Source organism: Prosopis cineraria, unplaced genomic scaffold (assembly GCF_029017545.1).
Source record: "Prosopis cineraria cultivar Desert tree isolate PC_DT_omini unplaced genomic scaffold, ASM2901754v1 PC7, whole genome shotgun sequence".
Classification (NCBI taxonomy): Eukaryota; Viridiplantae; Streptophyta; class Magnoliopsida; order Fabales; family Fabaceae; genus Prosopis; species Prosopis cineraria.
The window spans coordinates 36,243,026-36,263,307 of NW_026555338.1; the positions used below are offsets into that span (position 1 = coordinate 36,243,026).

The following is a 20,282-nucleotide window of genomic DNA, read 5'->3' on the forward strand; positions in this document are numbered from 1 at the left end:
ATAAATAAAATTACATATTTCAATAAGCATTAACTACGTATTTTTTAAATCATCTCTCATAATTTATATTAATAAAAAATAATTAATACATACTTATATTAATTAATAAATAATATTTTCATTAAATTTTTTTATTTTCAAATATAATTATTATAATTAATTAATTTTTTTTAAATTATGTGGTATAATCTTATTTCCTTACATATATATACATACATACATACATATATACATACATATATATATATATATATAGAGCAGCGAAAGGAGTATCATGGTTCACGGATGATTTACGAAGCTTAAGGGTGTGTTTGGATTAGAAAATTTATAATTGAAGTTAGAATTCAACTGAGGTTAGCAAACTGAGGTTAGAAAAAAAGTTTGTGAATGTAATGTGATTTATGTTTGGATATCTTTTTTTTCAAAAGTCAGTTGGATAAACTAAAATTTGTTTGGATTTTATTTAAAAGTCAGTTGAAATGTATAATGACAAAAATAGACATGAATTTTTTTTTTGTATATATAAAACATATTGATAAATAAAAGTTATTAATTATTAAAAAAGTAAAAATAATATAAAAAACATTTACAAATAAAAAATCTTAATTTTTAAAATGGTAGAACTAGATGATAAAATTTAAAATATTTAATTATGAAAAGTTAAAATAACTTCATAAGCACAGCAAAACTTGATAGATACCCTTAAATTAAATTAGATTCACATAATCCCAGCAAGGAAATAACTTACAAATATCGGTGCTTGGAAAAGAGGATGAATAGTGACAGTTGGGTATGCCAAACTATTCCAAAAGGCTTGACAGTTTGTAAGCAAATTTGAAGATATTACTTATAATTACGCGAGGAAGGAGAAAAGGAAGAGTTCATGTTTGTAATCATAGCTCGTGTTTACATTAAATAAACATACTAGAGATAAAAGAAGGCTGAATCTGGTCTCTTTTATTCATACCTCTAGGGAAGAAAGGTCAAAGAGCGAGAAATAGGGCCACACTTACTTGCCGAGGAGACACCAACAGAGCAGATCCAGCAACCTTGACTGCGGAAGAAACTGAACGAGAATCACAGACAGCAGTGGCTGCAAGCTAATAGGCGGCGAGTTATCAACGGAGTTGAGGAACTTCTTTGAAGATTGGCAAGCTAAGGAGGAGAGCTTTGAAGGATGAATGAACGAACTCATGAAGACAAGGAGAGAGAAGGCAAGACTGACAAATTTTTAATGGCCCCAACGTCTTCTCCACCCAACGCGCGGTGAAACTTGAAAAGCTCCTCAGATCAGCTTCGTTCAAAACGCCCATCCAGACCCTAACGCTCGTTTTCATTTTTTTTTATCCAAACAAAATTTTACAGAGTTTTAACATCCTAACTTAAGTTTGGACCACCCCAACCTAAGTTGAAGTGTTATCCAAACACACACTAAAACTTTGAAGTTGCCATTATGGCTACAAGGTGGCTGAAGGGAAACCTCCTTAGAATCAGGAACCAGTGAAGACCGCTAATAGTTTATCAAAAATTCATTACTGGTTATCCCGGTTATCCGATCTCCGTCCTCCACCGTAACATGCTGTTGGCGCCGCCGCGCAACTTCACCCATGCATATAATTACCGGTTGATTCCGGTCATTTACTGCACATGTCTTTTTTAGAGGGAGAATATTCATATTCTTATTTTCTTAAAAAAATACGGAAAGGCAGAGAAAAGATTAGTGAGAGAAAGATACGACACCTTCAACTCGGAGAGAGGAGTCAGCCAGCTATTGCTGGGCAGAGAAAGTGATTGGATTTAATTTTATCTTAATTTATTTCTTTCGCTTTTGGTTCGTGAGTGCGAGTTTGTTTGGGGGGCCTAGAGGCTGTCTCCGTCCCGTATCGTTTCTGCACCGCTTCTTTTCTGAGCTTCACGGAGGGGGTAGAGACGAAAACCTAGGGGAATTTCCATCGACTGGATACTGTTTTGGAAAATTTACGTGTCTCTTGTTGAATTAAAGTTCTCGAGGATCTGAGGTAGGGTTTTCGATCGTGGCTATTAAGTTTCTGAGCCTCAAGCGTTTGGATTCGAAGAGGCAATTGCAATGTTGATTGGAAATGCGATTATGCGCCGATTTTAGCTCCGATCTTAAAAAAGTTGCCTAAATTTTTTAGTGAAGCAATGGATGTCGATTCCTCGATGCCCCCGGAAAGCGATCACGATCGTGCCGTGCAAAATCATACTGCTAGTCAGGCTCCTGCAGCTATGGATAGAGGAGAGCCAGGTGAGCAGCCGTCGTCCGGAGGCGGCTCTCAGGCAGAGTCGCCAGTGCAGCAGCAACAACAGCAGCAGCAGGCGGCTGAGCAGGTGCAGCAGAGTCCGGTGGTTGGACCTAGGCTGGCGCCAACTTACACTGTCGTGAATGCAATTTTGGAAAAGGAAGAGGATGGGCCAGGGCCGAGGTGCGGCCACACTTTGACAGCGGTGGCAGCTGTTGGAGAGGAGGGTACATCTGGATACATTGGTCCGAGGCTGATTTTGTTTGGTGGTGCCACTGCACTTGAAGGGAATTCTGCTGCTGCTGGGACCCCTTCATCCGCCGGGAATGCTGGCATACGTATGTGTTCCTGAACTAATTATATTTTTACATTATGCTCTGCACATTTAACATAACTCAGAGATTATGGATATTCAGACAATTAAACTGCGTAACTATTGTCGTTAAGTGTTAGAATCTGAAATATTTAGTTGCGCCGATGGGCTTTTGTTTAGTTCTAGTTATTATTGCTGTTTGAGTGAGAATCCAATTGCACTGTTGTTGTATATGCTTAAATGCAAGCTTACATGCAACGAATTGATGATTCTCTGGACTATTCAATTTTCTTGACATCTTTTGGTCTTTGGTCCCTGTGATCTAGGGCGCTTCCTAATAAGGGTATTATGTTGTTTACAAACTTTACTTTGTTGAGTTTAAAAGCATCAGAACAGCTTATTTAAATTGATGGCAGGGAGAGGATTTGGATAGTTTCGTTTTAGAAAAATAGAATAATTCAGGTATACATGCTTGGATATGAATTTGTCATTTATAGAACTTTCACTCATTTTTTTTTTTAATTTAGACAAGCAGGCACTAACGGTTGGTCTGAGATTAGAATTGGGGTTGAACCTATGATCTGGAACTTTTATGCCACAAGGCCATTGGCATAAAACTTAACACTCTTGTACGACTATGTTTCCTATATATTTTGGTCAATACAGTTCGAACTTGTAAAGTATAGGTGAAAACCCATCCAGTTCATCCTCCTGAGGCAAACATTTGGTGGGGATGCTGTTTGAGTCGGTGATTCATCAATCTAGGTGGAAATGTAGACAGCAGAAATGGGGTGACTTGAGGTTCTTTTTAAATGGGAAAGCCTTTTATCCTTTCCATATTTCCTGTAAATCTTTGATTGCAAAATATGATAAATCTTACCAATTATTGTTTCAGACTTTCAGTGGTATAGGAACTTCATGGACCCATTTTATACCCTAGAATGTTCATTATTTCAGTGTATGTTGTTAGCAACGTTCATTACAAATAATGTTGCAAATGATGACATTTATTGAAAATGCCAATGGAGTCCAGTTTCAATATAATTTCCACGCACTGTTTCATAATTTAGGTGATCATTTTTTGTATGTTATTTGAAGCTCTAAATGACTTTACTCTCTTTAAGCTTAAGTGATCCAAGTTGGATGCTGTCCTGATTTGTTGTAGCTGTTAAATATGGATGTTTGAATCTAAATAATGAAAACTTGATTTGGTTCAAACATTCTTGAATTTATGGGGATTTGTTGTCATCTACTTGTCAACCTGTAAAGGAAAAGTGCAAGATGAAGAATTATTTCTTTAATTTTGCATACTATTTTTTTGGTTTGACAAGAATTAGTATTGATTGGATTGGATTGAATTGAAAGGTGCTCTATGAGGAAGCGAAATTGCTGTATTATAGGTTTAATAATTTTAAGTGATAAATGCTACATGCTCTAAATCGCACAATTTATTTGCAGGTTTAGCTGGTGCCACAGCTGATGTTCACTGTTATGATGTCTTGACTAATAAATGGTCTAGGTAAGCTTAGAATTGAAGGTTTTCTTTTCATCCTGCGTAAGACCTAAGTAATGCTTCTATGCCTTTCTACACTTCACTTTCATGCTAATAAGTGATTTATAAGACAGGATAACTCCCTATGGAGAACCTCCAACCCCCAGGGCTGCACATGTGGCAACTGCTGTAGGAACGATGGTAGTTATTCAGGTACTGTGCAGAGGGTAGATCTTTTACCTATCTGTGCGTCAGACTATTAGTAGATTTAGTTCCTCTCTCTCTCTCTCTATATATATATATATAAATATAAATTCTTACTGGAACATTGCATTGCAAAACAGGGTGGCATTGGTCCTGCTGGTTTGTCGGCAGAGGACCTTCATGTTCTTGATCTCACTCAGCAACGGCCACGATGGCATAGGTTGGATTTGTAATCCATGTGAATTTTTCTTAACATTTCTGACCATATTTATCTAATATGGCACCTTCTGAATTTTATCTAGAGTTGTTGTCCAAGGCCCAGGACCAGGGCCACGTTATGGACATGTGATGGCTTTAGTGGGGCAGAGGTATCTAATGGCAATTGGAGGAAACGATGGTAACAACTTAAAACTTAAGTGTTAACTCATTAGCATTGTGCACCACGAATGTCTACCTTCTCTTTTTCAATGAAAAAGAAGTGTTGAACTAGGATACTACTTTATTTCCAGGAAAAAGACCTTTGGCTGATGTATGGGCCTTGGACACAGCTGCCAAGCCTTATGAATGGCATAAATTGGAGCCAGAAGGAGAAGGCCCACCACCATGCATGTACTCTTCTTTCTTTATCAATTCTGCATTTTAATGAACTAAATTATTGACATTGCTGTGCGCATAATTGTTTTAAAAGGCTTTGGATATAGGACAGTTTCTGTCTATTTTGTGGCCATCGACTTCTTTAACCAGGTTTTGCGGTTTCTTACTTTTATGCACAGCATGAAAATCTAGGAATCGTTGGAAGTGTAAACCCCCCCCCCCAAAAAAAAAAAAAGCCTTTTTGGCAAAATCTGTGCATTCAAGTTATCTGTAATTTTTGTTGCCTTGTCATGGCAACCATTTCATTCATTGGTTTGTTGCTTCGAAATAAAATTTACTTGGTTAGGAATGACACAAGCTTATATGTCCTTAACCTTTTCTTTTCATTTCTTTTCTTTTTTCTTTTCTTTTTTTTGGGTTACTTTTAGGGGGGGTTTAATCCTCCAATATAGAGCTCCAGAAGGGCTTGTGATTTGAAGCTTCACTTAAGTCTTGAAATATTTAACAGGAATGTAGCCAATTTTACATGCTATGTTATTTGTTAAAGTTTAGAGGGGCAGCATTATTTTTAAATGCTATAGTCCACTTGTCCATAAATGATAAAGCACAACAGCGTCATATAATCTGTATAGCCGATCCTATGTAGTGAGATAAGGCTTGTTGTTGTATAGTTCACTCCCCCCCCCCCCAAAAAAAAAAAATCATGACATCATATGGTTAATGTCATGACCAGCAATAATGTTTTGTTTTCTGGAAGGGGCAGCTTAGCGTGACCTAATGTTATTTACCATGTTCACAAAAGCTTGTGGCTTGTTGTGAGCATATAAAGCACTTTACCTTAAAAGATGTCAACACTTAATTACTGAAACTATCTCTTGTAATGATTTCAATTGGCTATAATATAGTGCTTGAAATTTATTTGAGATGATGTGGGGATGAATTTCATGTTTCCATTTATTTTTTGAGTAGGTATGCAACTGCCAGTGCACGCTCTGATGGGCTTCTTCTGCTCTGTGGAGGAAGGGATGCCAATAGTGTAGTGAGTTGTTTGTTTTGAATTTTACGTTTACTTATTCTCTTGATTTAGATTTTGTGGGAAGTCTTGCTTTTATTTTATGTTTACTTGCTCTTCAAAATCTGCTTGCTGCTGATCCTTTGAGCTATAGTTTTGATGGAGGATAGCTTTTGTTTTTTTATTTTTTATATTTCTGTTTGGTTACTAGACTTTATTTCTGGACAGTGTTTATGTTCATGCTCTTCTTTGCACATATTGATATTTGAAATTTTAGTAGATAACATTCACTTTTCACTGTAGTATTTTCTCTGTGATTGGGAATTGAAGTCCAGTTTTACTTCAGTTAATTACTCAGACAGGTTAAATTCCTACAATTGCATTGATAGTGTCATTTTATGTCTGAGTGGCATAAATCTACAGTTTGGTATTCCTAGCAATATCTGCAATTTGTTTTCCTGGCCCATTTATCATGTTAACTAATACTAATTGTAGAGTGGTGTTTATTCAAAATTCCTCTTCAGAACTTGTGAATTGTTTCCTTGTAAGCTTTTTAAAAAAATTTCTATTCTTCTGCCCCTTATGCTGGGTTTGTTTCTTGCAGCCATTGGCTAGTGCATATGGACTTGCAAAGCATAGGGATGGTCGATGGGAATGGGCAATTGCCCCTGGTGTTTCACCATCTCCAAGATATCAGCATGCAGCAGTGGGATTCAGTTTTTTTTTTGTTCTGTTAACTTAGTTGATTATATATTCCTGGGATCATAATTGCCTGATTTGATGATCCTAGGTATTCGTTAATGCAAGGCTCCATGTTTCTGGAGGAGCTCTTGGTGGAGGGCGCATGGTAGAAGACTCATCAAGTGTTGCAGGTACTGGAATAATGATGTTCTAGAATTTACCTGTTTGTTGAGAGCCTCTGCTATATTTTTTTAATATATGTTATTTTTAACTTTTTTGTGTGGCCGTGTTTGATCCCAAAGGTTTGTATTATGAAATAATAGTTATTAGTTTTTATGCCTTTGCTTCTATCTGAGGCTCTTACTGGTTGCATCTTGATAGGAGAGTGACTTCTAGAACTATTTGTTTTAATCAAAATAAAATGAAAGTTCCAAGAGTTTTTCTCTGGTTCCTAGTTGTTGCCATAGTCTGGGGTCTTTTACCCCTATTCTTGGGCTATGTAGAGCCAATATCCAGCCATGATCCTGTCAAAGCTTTATTTTTTCAGAAAAAAACTTATAACATCACTTTCATTTGTAGTGTTGGATACTGCTGCTGGTGTTTGGTGTGATACCAAATCTGTTGTTACCAGTCCAAGAACTGGTAGATACAGTGCTGATGCAGCTGGTGGAGATGCCTCAGTTGAATTGACACGGCGATGTAGGCATGCAGCTGCTGCCATCGGTGACCTTATTTTTATTTATGGTGGTTTACGTGGAGGTAAGATATGAATTGAACTCCTTAGAGATTTGACTTCTTGAATCGTATCTCTCTTGATGTCACATGATAATTTGATTTGATCAATATAGTTCACTACGTCAGACTCCACTTAGACAAAATTTCAGGTGTTATCTAATGTTATTGGAAGAATGGGGAGAAGGAAACTGATCATGGTAGTCATGGCTTTCATACTGTTGAACATGTGAATGTTTAGCATGACGTTAAGAAACTTGAGTTGGGAAGAGAACTTAGACAGCTAAGAGAAACATGGTGTTGGTGATATGCGTAGGTCTTCAACTGGCTCAGACAATGACATTGGAACAAACAAGTTTGAGGGGGAAAAAAGAAAAGAAAAGAAAAGAATTCCAATGAAAGAAAGTCAGTAAAAGCAGCAATCTTAAATCAAAATGTTCTGTTATTCGTGTAATATAAAGTAGTAAATATTTTTCTCTGATTTATTTTTCCTTTTAATTTGAAGTATCTTTTAGATTAATTCTTTATACTTTTTATTTTGTGCCTTGACTTGAAAATAGCTTAGATGTTTCTATTCATCTCTCATGGTGGGATGGTCTGTTACATGGAGATTTTGGGATTTAATTTGTCTTAACTTTTCTGGAAATGTTCTCCTGGGAATAAAACCTTGAGGTTTCTCATTTTGAAGCTGGATTGACCATTATATGTTGGGTCTGTACTACAGGAGTATTGCTTGATGACCTACTTGTTGCTGAAGATCTTGCTGCTGCTGAAACAACAAATGCTGCTTCGCATGCTGCTGCTGCAGCGGCTGCATCTAATGTACAAGCAGGACGATTACCTGGGCCATATGGATTTGTTGATGATAGGAACAGGCAAACAATGTCTGAAGCAACTGCTGATGGTTCAGTTGTTCTAGGAAATCCTGTGGCTCCCCCTATAAATGGTGACATGTATACTGATATCAGCACTGAGAATGCCATGCTCCAGGGACCCCGGTAAGATAGTGATCATTCACATTGGATGAAGTAATTAATTATTGTTACTTTGGCTTCATCATTCTCTGGATGATATTTGAACAGGAGAACTAGTAAAGGTGTTGAGTATCTGGTTGAAGCATCAGCAGCAGAAGCTGAAGCTATAAGTGCCACATTAGCTGCTGCTAAAGCACGACAAGAGAATGGAGAAGTTGAATTACCTGACAGAGACCGTGGGGCTGAGGCTACACCTAGTGGGAAACCAATATCTTCCCTGATTAGGCCTGATTCAGCAGGACCAAATAATATTGTTCCTGGTGGAGTTCGGCTGCATCATAGAGCTGTGAGTCTATCGTTGTGATTGCAAAAAGTACTATGTCAAGGTTATCTTGATATCATTGATTGTGGCTTCTGATTTTTCTTGAATTTTCTTCAAGGTTGTCATAGCTGCAGAGACTGGTGGAGCATTAGGCGGTATGGTTAGACAGCTTTCAATTGATCAGTTTGAAAATGAAGGCAGGCGAGTCAGTTATGGAACTCCAGAAAGTGCAACTGCAGCTAGAAAATTATTAGACCGGCAGATGTCCATCAATAGTGTCCCAAAGAAGGTGAGTTTTGTGTGTCTAATTAGTTATCAAACAGGCATGGATTAAAAATGATAAATATAGTTGATAAAAATATATATATATATATATATATTATTTTAAAAATTTTACTATATAAAATTATTCAGTAAGATTTTGAGTTTCCAATATCTGATAGATCATGTCATTTTTAGATGAAAAGAGTTTACTAATTAGAATATGCTGTGTTATGGCCCCCTCCAAAATTTTTCTTCTTTGTGAAATGTGCTGTGTCTTTTGTCTCATTTTCTAGAATATCCCCATTTCAAACTGTCTTGTTATTTCAGTCTTGTTTCTTATGGAGTCATTTTACCTTCTTATCAGGTCATAGCTCACCTGTTAAAACCTCGTGGCTGGAAACCACCTGTTCGCCGACAGTTTTTCTTAGACTGCAATGAAATTGCAGATCTTTGTGATAGTGCAGAGCGGATATTTTCAAGTGAACCAACTGTTTTACAACTTAAGGCACCAATTAAAATATTTGGTGATTTACATGGGCAGTTTGGGGATCTTATGCGTCTCTTTGATGAATATGGTGCACCATCAACTGCTGGTGACATAGCGTAAGTTTCTCAATTGTTATGCGGTGTAGAATGTTATGATGATATGAGGCACTATGCTGATGGATCTCATCCTACATGGGGGTTCTCATACTTTATTAAGTAGTAGAGTGTGTGTGGTTGGCTTTATGTTTGTAATACTCTCTCTCTCTCTCTCTCTCTCTCTCTCTGTCTGGAGTTCATGATGCTCTTTTTGGACTATCATAAAACTGATGATTTAGATATTTAATTATGTTTCTAATGTTGTATTAATGACCATCAGATATATCGATTATCTATTCCTAGGAGATTATGTTGACCGGGGCCAACACAGCCTGGAAACTATAACTCTTCTGCTTGCTCTGAAGGTGTGCTGGATATTTGGGTTTTCGTTGTGTTTTTTATTTAGTTTGATGGCCTTAGATTTATGGATGCTTATGTGAATATTGCAGGTTGAATATCCCAACAGTGTGCATTTAATACGTGGAAATCATGAAGCTGCAGATATTAATGCCCTTTTTGGTTTCAGAATTGAGTGCATTGAAAGGATGGTAAGTAATATGATGCACTGGACACTGACTTTTTCCTTTAAAAAAAAAAGGTTCATCAACCAACCTTGTAAATCACTGGTCAGGGTGAGAGAGATGGAATTTGGGCATGGCATCGCATTAATCGTTTGTTTAATTGGCTTCCCCTTGCGGCCCTAATCGAGAAAAAGATTATTTGCATGCATGGTGGTATTGGTCGTTCAATAAATCATGTGGAACAGATTGAGAATCTTCAGCGTCCAATTACAATGGAAGCCGGGTCAATTGTGCTGATGGATCTATTATGGTTCGTCCATTTGTATAATGTAACATGCTTATGAAAGTATCATTTATGTTTATTTGGAAACTGACAACTTGAAATGTTTGTCACCAGGTCTGATCCTACAGAAAATGATAGTGTAGAAGGACTGCGGCCAAATGCTAGGGGTCCAGGGTTAGTTACTTTTGGGGTGAGTGTTCACGACCTTCTTGCATCTAATGATCATTCAAAAAATGAGCTAATGGTTAATTAGTTTTTTGATTCCCTGGATGAAAAATCACCAATTTGCATCGTTGAAGTTTCTAGATGATTAATATTATAATACTGTTTAAGATACTGACGCTATTTTGTTATTCATGAAATTCATTTTGATGTGTTTCTGCTGCTTGCTTTTTAAGTGTTTATTTAAACTCTTAGAATTAACAGTCTGGCATTTTGATCTGACATGCTTGCAAGTGTGATTCTCATATCTTGAAAGATAACAAAAATGATTGATTCCATATATTAGGTAGCACTAGAGCTTCAAAACACTGTAATGCATGCACTGCTCTAAATATTTTCCTTTTGGTACCTTTTTGATACGTGCCTCCTGTGACTGTACCGACAAAATAATTGCCTCTTGTGAAGGGGTAAAATGAATTGAATTGTAACTAAATTACTGTCTCGTGTTTTGCATAAAGTCTAAGTTGAACTGTAGTACTCATAGCTTATATATGGAGCAGTTTTTTTTTTTTTTAGATTTTATATTACATATAGATATATAGATGATGGTCATATTGGCCTAGCTTGATGGTTCCTGTACTTTTTCAAGGTTAAAACCTGTCTTGCCTTAGATTAACATGCTCTGTATGCTGCTATGCTCATCTTGATGACGTTTACTATTGTAGCCTGATCGTGTCATGGAATTCTGCAACAATAACGATCTTCAGCTGATTGTTCGTGCTCATGAATGTGTGATGGATGGCTTTGAGCGTTTTGCTCAGGGACATTTGATCACTCTATTCTCAGCTACAAATTACTGTGGTAATTTCCTGGCTTTTACATGCAGAGAGCTTATCTCCTCATAACATTTACCCTTCTGAAGTGTGAATCTTGTTCAAAAATAGGTACTGCAAATAATGCTGGGGCGATATTAGTATTGGGCAGAGATCTTGTTGTGGTTCCTAAGTTGATTCATCCATTGCCACCTGCACTCTCTTCCCCGGAAGCATCACCAGAACGTCATATTGAAGATACATGGATGCAGGTACTGCAACTTTATTCTTAAATGCTTTGCACTTTCTTGGTGCTGTATTGCTCCTATCAAATACAAGCGATAAGCTTTCAAGTGTATCTTGTGCTGATGCCGTAGCGCTCTTGTCACTATGTTTTAAGCTTTCTACTTCCAATTTTGTTAATATGCCTAGGAGTTGAATGCTAATAGACCGCCGACTCCAACTAGAGGTCGTCCTCAAGTTGCTAACGATCGAGGTTCCCTTGCCTGGATATAAAGACAGAAAATGTCTCTGCTCCCTAATATTTTGCCTAAATGGCTTGTGCTATCGACTGGTTTCCCCGTGTTCTGTAAATAGCATGATGCTGCCGTTCGTGGGGTATATTCGAACTTGTGATCTCAATCCCAGCACAAGGCTTGAAGGCTTTCTTAATTTCGGTTTTCATAACTCTATCAGCAGGCCTTGCGAACTTAAGTTTGAGGTGCAGATAGGTTGCTACTGCTGGTTTACTTTAGAAGGCTTGGAAGTTTCACTCTGGTTTCACCCCCGTGCTGTAAATTGAGCCACAGGCACGATGGTCATGGCTATGTCTATTATAGGTTATAAGTGTTGCCTCTTGTCATTAATTTTCACAAGGTTTTTCACTTACCATCCTCAGCCAATTATCCCAAAAAAAAAAAAAAAGGAAGTTGAGAGGACAAGAGGGTATTTTTCTTTTTTCCTTGCCTTCTTTAAGGTGATGGTGAAATATATAAATCAGAAACCTTTCTTCCGGTCCCTGTATTATAGAGATTTTGTTTTGTGTAATTCCCATCCTAGTTCTGTACCATTATTTTTTGTGTGAATTAGCTTATTCTGACTAAAAATTTTGATTATAGTTGTATTTCGCCCTCCACATTTGAGTTTGGGCATTGAATTTGCATCTGTATTTTGCCTTCCGCCACAAGGAAAACCTTGTAGTGTGCGTGAGTTGTTGTTCCCAGGGTAGGCGTGGCGGGGTCACGTGCGTTGTTGCCTTTCATTAAAGGATTATGTATGGGAGATCAACTCTTGTTTTGGCTCGAACTTATGTGATTTTAGTCAGCCAATGTCGTGGCTTGTTGCTGTCCATGATTGTGGTTGAGGATTTGTGATCGAATAGCAGCTAAAGTAAAATTAAGTTTGACTTTTCTGAAATTAGGTATTTGTCTTTAATTAAATCAAAACATATAGATGTTTGATATATTATTTATTTTATAATAAATTTTTATTATTGATATTATGATCGTATTAAAATTTACTTCTTTTTATTTGATTGAATAAAAATATATTAAATATATATTTTATTTATTAAAAAAATGTAAGATATTTTTTAAGTATTTAAAAATGCAATTAATAAGGTTTTTCAAAAACATCATTAACTAGGAATGTAATTAATAAATTTTTTTTATTAACACATCTTGGTAAACAACGACTGCGTATAAACACAGCACATTTACAGAAAGCAAGCTGGTTGAAATTTATAGCCCATTCAAAATTTGATCCCCACACTGCCAGGACGTGATTTACCCGGCAAGAGGGACTTAGCATCGAGGTTTCTCTTTCCTTTTACTATTTTTAGAAACAAAAAACAAAAAATCGACTATCGCCTCCAATCAAACAGCGATATTTTCCATGCACCAAAGTCCCGATGTCTCTCTAGCATCGACATTAACAATATATATTGATGTTGCCAGCTAGGTGTAGCTATTTTCACTCGGATAAGGAGGTCAACGCTCAAGATGCCTCTCATCGCCACAACAAACATTTATGCAAGTTTGATTTTGATACAAGGGATTGCCTACATGGACGACTTCTCCTGAACTTCTAAATACCAGCAATTCGGATTGCCTATGAAATTCTTGAACACAGTTGACGAGCCTAACCGCGCTTCACAGGCCTCTGAACGTAGGATTTGTTGGGATCTTCAGTCTTAAGTTTTGGAGGGCGAATCTCTCCTTTCTTACCCTGCCAGATGAAATCAAAGGGGTAATTCAAAGTCCCCAATTCATTGTTTACCCCCAACTAGCAGTGCTAACGTAATGAGTTTGCTAGTGTTAAGAAGAATTAAAAGTCAGCAATCTCTAACCTTCTTTCCGGCCTTCATAAAATCTCTCCAACTGGATACCTGATAATGAAATGGTTGTCAGCTTTTGTTTACTTCAGTATGAGGGTTTTATTTTTTAAAAAAGAAAAGAATCACTGCTTGCCAACAAAATTTTGTTGGAAGTTGTTGAGCATAAGGGGCAAAACATACATGATGGAAAATGGAAGGCTCCTACTAAGAGTAGAACACCAAGGCTATTACATTGATTTTAATGTTATCTTTAAATTCTTAGGATTTATAAATTTAGTTTGAATTAGGACTTAAAAGATTTATCCTACTATCCTATCTTACCTAGGATTACTTTATACTTTATTATTTATCTTTATTATTTATCTTTATATTACTCCCTTTGGTTCCATTATAGGACACTTGAAGGATCTTTTGATCCTTAACATGAGGCACCTTATATGATATTAATTACATTTTCTCAATATTACCCATATTTAAACTCATTAAATATGAGAGAGAATGTAATACAAATTTAAAAAATTTTCATTTAAGTAAAAATAAAATTGAAAGTTTAATCTATTTTTAAATAAAGTTAATGACTTAACCACCTTTCCTCAGTTCTAATAAGGTAGTTAGAAGTGTCTTACAATAAGTACCGAAAGAAGTATCATTTAAAAATTTATTAGATTTACATTATTTTAAAAAATTGTATCTAAGGCTCTACAGATAGAGCTAAACTCTCCTTAAATGTTAGGCCTCATCGATAAATTGAATAGAGTTGAGAATTTTGTGTTGGCACTCAGGTTCTTTTTTTCTCCCTCCTTTCTCTGCTCTCTTCCCTCCCCTTCTCTTTGTTTCAAACCAATTAATCTACATGCTAAGCACCACCGAAGACTAAGTCAGTCAAACTGGCACCATATCAAAGGGGTCACCTTATTTCCTGGTCGGTGCCATGGCATTTCAAAAGCCAAGATACCAGCCGGCCACCCTAGGTCAATATATTCATTACACTGCCTACATTAGGTCATATTAAAGATAATTCATCCGTTATTCAGAAAAGGAATCAAACGCATTGGTATCTCTAAATTACCTACAGTGAAATAAAATTATTTTTTTAATTTATTATTCCCACCATAAAATCTGAATTACTAAACTATTTTCGTCCAGAATTCCAGATCATTTTCTGCATGATGCCAGTCAGCCACGTATGAAATAAATAGAAAACTAAAGCTAACCCTCTGTTCCCTGGTTCCTTCCCACTGCTCCTCATGTTCACGCTTTCTTTTCCACATCTCCTTCTGTTCCTCTTCTTCCCGTTTTAGTCTGCCTTCCTCCTCTGATATCTACATAAAAATGAACCAATGATCGCATAACATGAATTAGCTCAAATGTATTAATTTTTTCCGTTCAGATTTGAAAGTAACCAATTTTCAATGATCTCAAATTTGAATCATGCCCTCCCTGAGCCACATGGAAAAGAAAAAAAGGAGAAAAGGACCCCATACCCTCATTTGCATTTTTCTTCTCCTCCATTCTTGTTCTGTTAATAGCTCACGGACCTTGAGTTTAAGCTCCTGCTGGAATTCCTCTGATTGTTCATATTGATGATCATATTTTCCCTGTGATGCACAAGAGACACACATGGATGAACTTTTGAGGAACATTAAGGCATACAGCAGCAGCAACAAAAGCATGACAATTTATCTTTTCGTGTAAATAAAAGTGTGACAATTGCAGATTTTACCTTTTCTCATATATGCCCATTTTGGATTTTATCTTTTCATGTAAATATAAGGGTGACAATTTCAGATTTTATTGATACTTAAATAAAAGCATGACAAGCTAACTATACAAGGTTAAGGTCTAGCAATATCACCAATAAGTGTACATTCATACTCCAATTTCAAAGACAAACAAGGGCACAGTCAGACAGATGATAACACAAGAGCATATGAAATTCTAGGTTGTCAACTCCTAATTGATGAAGATCACCACCAGGAATATGAATCATTCTAGTAGTTTTGGCACATACCTCTTCTACCAAAGACTTAATTTTTGAAGCAGTATCTTTCTTCAATTGCTTCTTCCTCTTCGCTCTAAGCTCCTCTGTAGCACAAATCAATAGAAAAAACAAGAATTTTTGTTATATGCCTCTACCCTAGGGAAGTTTGACACCATGCCACGAATTTGGAAACTCTAATTCTCAGCACAGATATATTTTATATTTTACCTTGGGTTCGTATGTATGCCACAGCAATCATAACAATGAACTAAAAAATAACACGTCCATGCATCATTGATAAGTGAAAATAAAAAGAAAAAGAATTTGCCCTATCATGAGTTCTCTAAAGATGATAGAATTAGGGGAGAAATTATGTATAGGTCCCGTGAAGCATACTTATTTACAAATAAGTCCCGCAAAATTTAGAAATCATAGCCAGGTCCTTTGGAACCTGAGTGTAATTTGAATTTGAGATACAAAGACAATATTATCCCTATTAAAAATACTAGAGTTACAGTTGTAAAATATTGAAGCATGAGTTGTAAATTATTGATGTAGTAATTGTAAACAACTAGTGTTAAACTTTGTTGGCAACACATGATCAATTTAACTATTAGATATACAAAGTTATTATTGTAAAATGTTGAAGTGATAGTTGTAAATTATTTGATTGATATAATATACTTTTAATCGGGGCATTATTGTCTTTGTAGCCCAATTTTAAATTATACTCCGGTACCAAAACGCTTGGCTGTAATTTTTGAATGTCGTGAAATTTAGATAAAACATAACTCCGAATCCCTGTACTTTGTTTGAGTTTTGCTATAGGTCCCTACATGTTTATTTTTTGATATTCTAGGTCCCTATAACACCGCTCATGAAAGGACCTAGAACAACAAAAAATAAAAATATAGGGACCTAAAACATTGAAAAAAAGTACAAGAACCTATAGCAAAACTCAAGTAAAGTACAAGAACTCAAAGTTATGTTTTTCTCTAAACTTATTTGTAAATATGTCTGTTTCATGAGACCTATACGTAATTTTCCCTAAAATTATTTCCCAAAATATAGTACGATAACTTTTTTGAGCAAACTGAACCTCTGTGAAATGAAGTTTCAGCTTTAACAAGGTAAGAATAATATGCCGAATTAAAAAAAAAAAAAAGCATGCACATACCTTTTGCTGAATTAACTTGGCTGAGAAGGTAATCTCTTTCATTTTGATCAAGTAACAATTGCTGGGCTTTTGCTAATGCTGCACACAAGTAAATAACATAACATATATTTAGAAAGTAAACAAAAACTTTCAAGCCGTCAAGCTGCAGAGCTTTATATCAGTGTTAATAATCCCTTTTCAGTAAAATAGAAAAGAAAAAAATGTTAAATTACATGACGATATAAACTTTCAACCAAGAAGGAGATAACATGCTCGAAACAGAATCAACGTAAACATGGAGAGGCTCAATTAAGTACCAGCTTGCTGAGTGCCTGAGTAAAAGATTTTACTTATTGACTTGTAGCAAGCTACAAAGCAAGGGATACATGCCTAACAAATTTAAAAAACTATTGATTCCTGAATGATCTATGCACAATGAAATTGATAAATTCTTTAATTGTCCTTAGCTTCTATTATATGATTGAAATACAAATGGGAAGCAACAATATCCAGGAAATAGTCAAGCAAATGGCCCACTGGGAGTGCTGTGGATTTCTATTTATTTTGGTTTGTAATAGGTATCTAAGTGGAATTGGGAACTTTACTCTAAAAGCTAGTTGTTGAGGTAGGAGAACCAACGCACTCACTTAAATACCTCATTGAACATCTCATACTACTCAATGTAAGATTTAATATCCCATATTACTAAGTCTCCATCAATGGACCCTCATAGAAAGCCGACGTCCCAATGGCTACACTCTATGACACTCAATGTCTTGTCAATTAGAATCTTCTATAAGTAGCCCTCTTCGGAACCTCCAACAACCTAGGACCTGTGAGTTATGGGCAATTGATGAGTACCTAAGTGGGATGGGGAACCCTACCTCAAAAGCTAGCTATTGAGATGAGGGAACTATCCCACTTAAATACCCTATTGAACATCCCACACTACTCAATGCGGAACTTGATATGCCATACTACCAAGTCTCCATTAGTTTGCTTCATTAACTATCATCAGAGGTCATTATGGTAATTTATGATTTTTAGTAGTTGTACTTTTGTCTTGAAACATTATTTTCCCTCCAACAAGGAGAAGCTCCAATTTTCAGCTTCTGCTGCTACTCAGAGGCAGGTCATTTTTTGACAAAAGCTTGGCCAAGTATATCATTTTCCCTCCAAAAGAGAACTTTCTTAAGAAATAAGCAACTTCCACCCTAAGAAAAGTTAGGAGGCAATAGAACTCTACAAAGGTCCTGGTAGTAAGAAAGTTAAAATAATAACAATAATTTGTGACATACAGAAAGAAAAGATCTCAACTATACATATTCTGATTACCAGGCAAAGCCGATGACCTCAATAGGTGCCAAAAAAGAGCTATTTGAATTTGAATGGACAACTAACATAAAAAACCTTCTTTTATTAATTTATTTTTGATAATCACAGTAGTTCCTCAAGAATGTCAAGACTATGATGTAGGACTTATGTTAGTAGCATCAAGGGTCAACCACCTCAGTGGAAAAGAAAAAGGAAAGATGGTGGAGGATGAGGGGGGGAAGGGGACATGTAAAGAAATTTTGCAAAACATTCTCAATAAGCAACCTATACACAGTCACTACAATGAAAATTAAGAATACGATATACCACTCAACATTAGTTCAACTTTTAAATCCCACCTTCCACCTATACTCCTTCTAGTCCTTCATAGTAGACACTTATAAATATTTACAAATTAAGAAAAGTAGTTAAAAGTAGTTTGTATCATTAAAATTGTAAAAAAATTATCACTATTTTCCAATATCATCTTCCAATTAAAATCAACCTATCTTAATTCCCGTTAATCTCCTTCTTACATCATCTCTCTCCACAATACAATTAATATGGGCATTTGTGGAAAATGAGAAATTTATGCCATTGACTTCTTACATTGTCTTATATTTAGGACCATTAAAACCTTATAGAATGTGTCTTATATTAAGGACCAGAGGGAGTATACCCTTAGGGGACAAATTTGACAGAGATTTAGGTCAAATAATATCAACTAATTCTCACAATCCCCCCATTCTCCATTCAGGGTGAAGCTTATTATATTTAATTTTCATTTATAAATGCATTTCCTTTATTCCCTATAGAGAGGAATTTAGCAAATACTCATATACAAGACCGCTACAATTCAAGGCTAAATAGTTCACAGTTCACGGAAGCAAGAAACTAACAACAGTGAGGTGGTAACTAACAATTTATTCCCATCAGAACAAATCTACGGCATGCATAAATATACCTCCAAAGGCTTCCTTTGCTTGTGGATGCTTGCATTTATCAGGGTGAACCATCAATGACAACTGCAAAGAATTAGCATAAATATGTTATGAGAGGATAATAGAACAGCTGAAAAGGCCATTAGATGGAGGACAGGTTACCTTGCGGTACTGCTTTTTGACATCATCATGTGATGAATCAAATGGAAGATTTAGATGCTCAAATGGGTTCAGCTTAAAACAAGAGAGAATCCTTTGAGCAGAAAAGGGGAAAATGATCAGCAGAAAATACGTAGAAGTTAATGATAGAATAAGTTACATATAAGGAGAGTAATTTTTTGGTACAAACAATGAAATTATAGATCGAAGAATACATATATTTGCAATCAAAGTCCACCCACTCAATGCAACAGCTTCCTGGTTTTGCTAACCTTCGAATTTTTCACTAGTTTTCTTTCAGTCCCATAGACACTAACCTACGCACCCATTTCTCCTTTCCCTTCATCCTTTCAGATTTCATGGTCAATGCTACTTCTTCCCTCAAGTCAACACCATTGAAGAAAAGATAAGCACGATCTCCAATTCCTACCGCTGTCTTGACTATTGGCTTAGATAAGTATTTCCGATTCCAGTTCAAATAACCAACGCGATACGTAAACCATGAGTTACCCGTTGGTTGTTGCTTGGATTTGCGCTTTCTATGAATGATATTAGTAGATATGAAGCTAGAAAGAACTCAAATAACCCATCGTTTGGAATATATGAAGTGTCGAAAAGATCTCAGGTGAGAAAGCTGAATTTAGGCTTACTAAAAAGCAGTAGACAAGCAAATAGGCTAACAACGTGAAATTTTCATTATAACAGAACCCTAACAGCCTCTGAAAAAGAGGTTAAATACAAAAAAGAAACTCACAAACACGACGGAGAGGGGAAGCAAATTAGAATTCGCAAACAGATAATTAAAAAAATAAATAAATAAAGAAGGAGCAACTACACTTAACACACTTATATGCAGCTATACTAATAGAGAGAGATAAAGAGACACCTAGCGACTTCGTTGTCCCGCTCAACTTCGCTAACTTCGGCGAAGAAGTTCTTGAGAAGTAAGTCCTCATCGGTGGCATGGTTTGTCTCTCCCATTTGTGTCCCCTTTTCCGCTTCTCAGGAATTCAGATTCTCAACAGCTTTGCATCACAAACCAAATTCGCCGATCGTAATCATCAGCGATAGAGAAACTCGTCAGGAAAAAACCACGTTCCCCTATCGTTTGAACCTCTTCTCAAGCGACAATATAGATCTGCTTTACTGGACCTACAAACGACGGTACACTCAAGGCTTCCCCCTGA

At 36.2% G+C, this 20,282-nt stretch overlaps 2 protein-coding genes across 3 annotated transcripts; one reads left to right on the forward strand and one right to left on the reverse strand.

Moving 5' to 3' along the window:
• The first annotated feature begins 1,523 nt into the window (after positions 1-1,523).
• Positions 1,524-12,365, forward strand: LOC129315473 (serine/threonine-protein phosphatase BSL3-like). 2 transcript variants are annotated; one of them, XM_054959163.1, is made up of 22 exons: positions 1,525-2,018; positions 2,157-2,599; positions 4,033-4,093; positions 4,201-4,279; positions 4,411-4,490; positions 4,573-4,667; positions 4,780-4,879; positions 5,834-5,903; positions 6,481-6,582; positions 6,667-6,748; positions 7,137-7,316; positions 8,014-8,287; positions 8,372-8,609; positions 8,704-8,874; positions 9,214-9,452; positions 9,712-9,796; positions 9,881-9,979; positions 10,063-10,262; positions 10,350-10,425; positions 11,123-11,258; positions 11,342-11,481; positions 11,642-12,365. In XM_054959163.1, exons 2-22 carry the CDS (start codon positions 2,164-2,166, stop codon positions 11,723-11,725), a joined length of 3,027 nt encoding a protein of 1,008 aa, XP_054815138.1. In that variant the 5' UTR covers positions 1,525-2,018; positions 2,157-2,163; the 3' UTR covers positions 11,726-12,365. The 2 variants fall into 2 exon arrangements, with proteins under 2 accessions (XP_054815137.1, XP_054815138.1); XM_054959162.1 differs by having other exon boundaries at positions 1,524-2,599.
• Positions 12,366-13,078: 713 nt separating this feature from the next.
• Positions 13,079-20,282, reverse strand: LOC129316278 (J domain-containing protein spf31). The gene is made up of 9 exons (XM_054960611.1): positions 19,982-20,282; positions 19,099-19,189; positions 18,960-19,020; positions 16,703-16,780; positions 15,556-15,629; positions 15,029-15,142; positions 14,759-14,866; positions 13,557-13,595; positions 13,079-13,435 (listed from the first exon to the last, which is right to left on the reverse strand). Exons 1-9 carry the CDS (start codon positions 20,074-20,076, stop codon positions 13,349-13,351), a joined length of 747 nt encoding a protein of 248 aa, XP_054816586.1. The 5' UTR covers positions 20,077-20,282; the 3' UTR covers positions 13,079-13,348.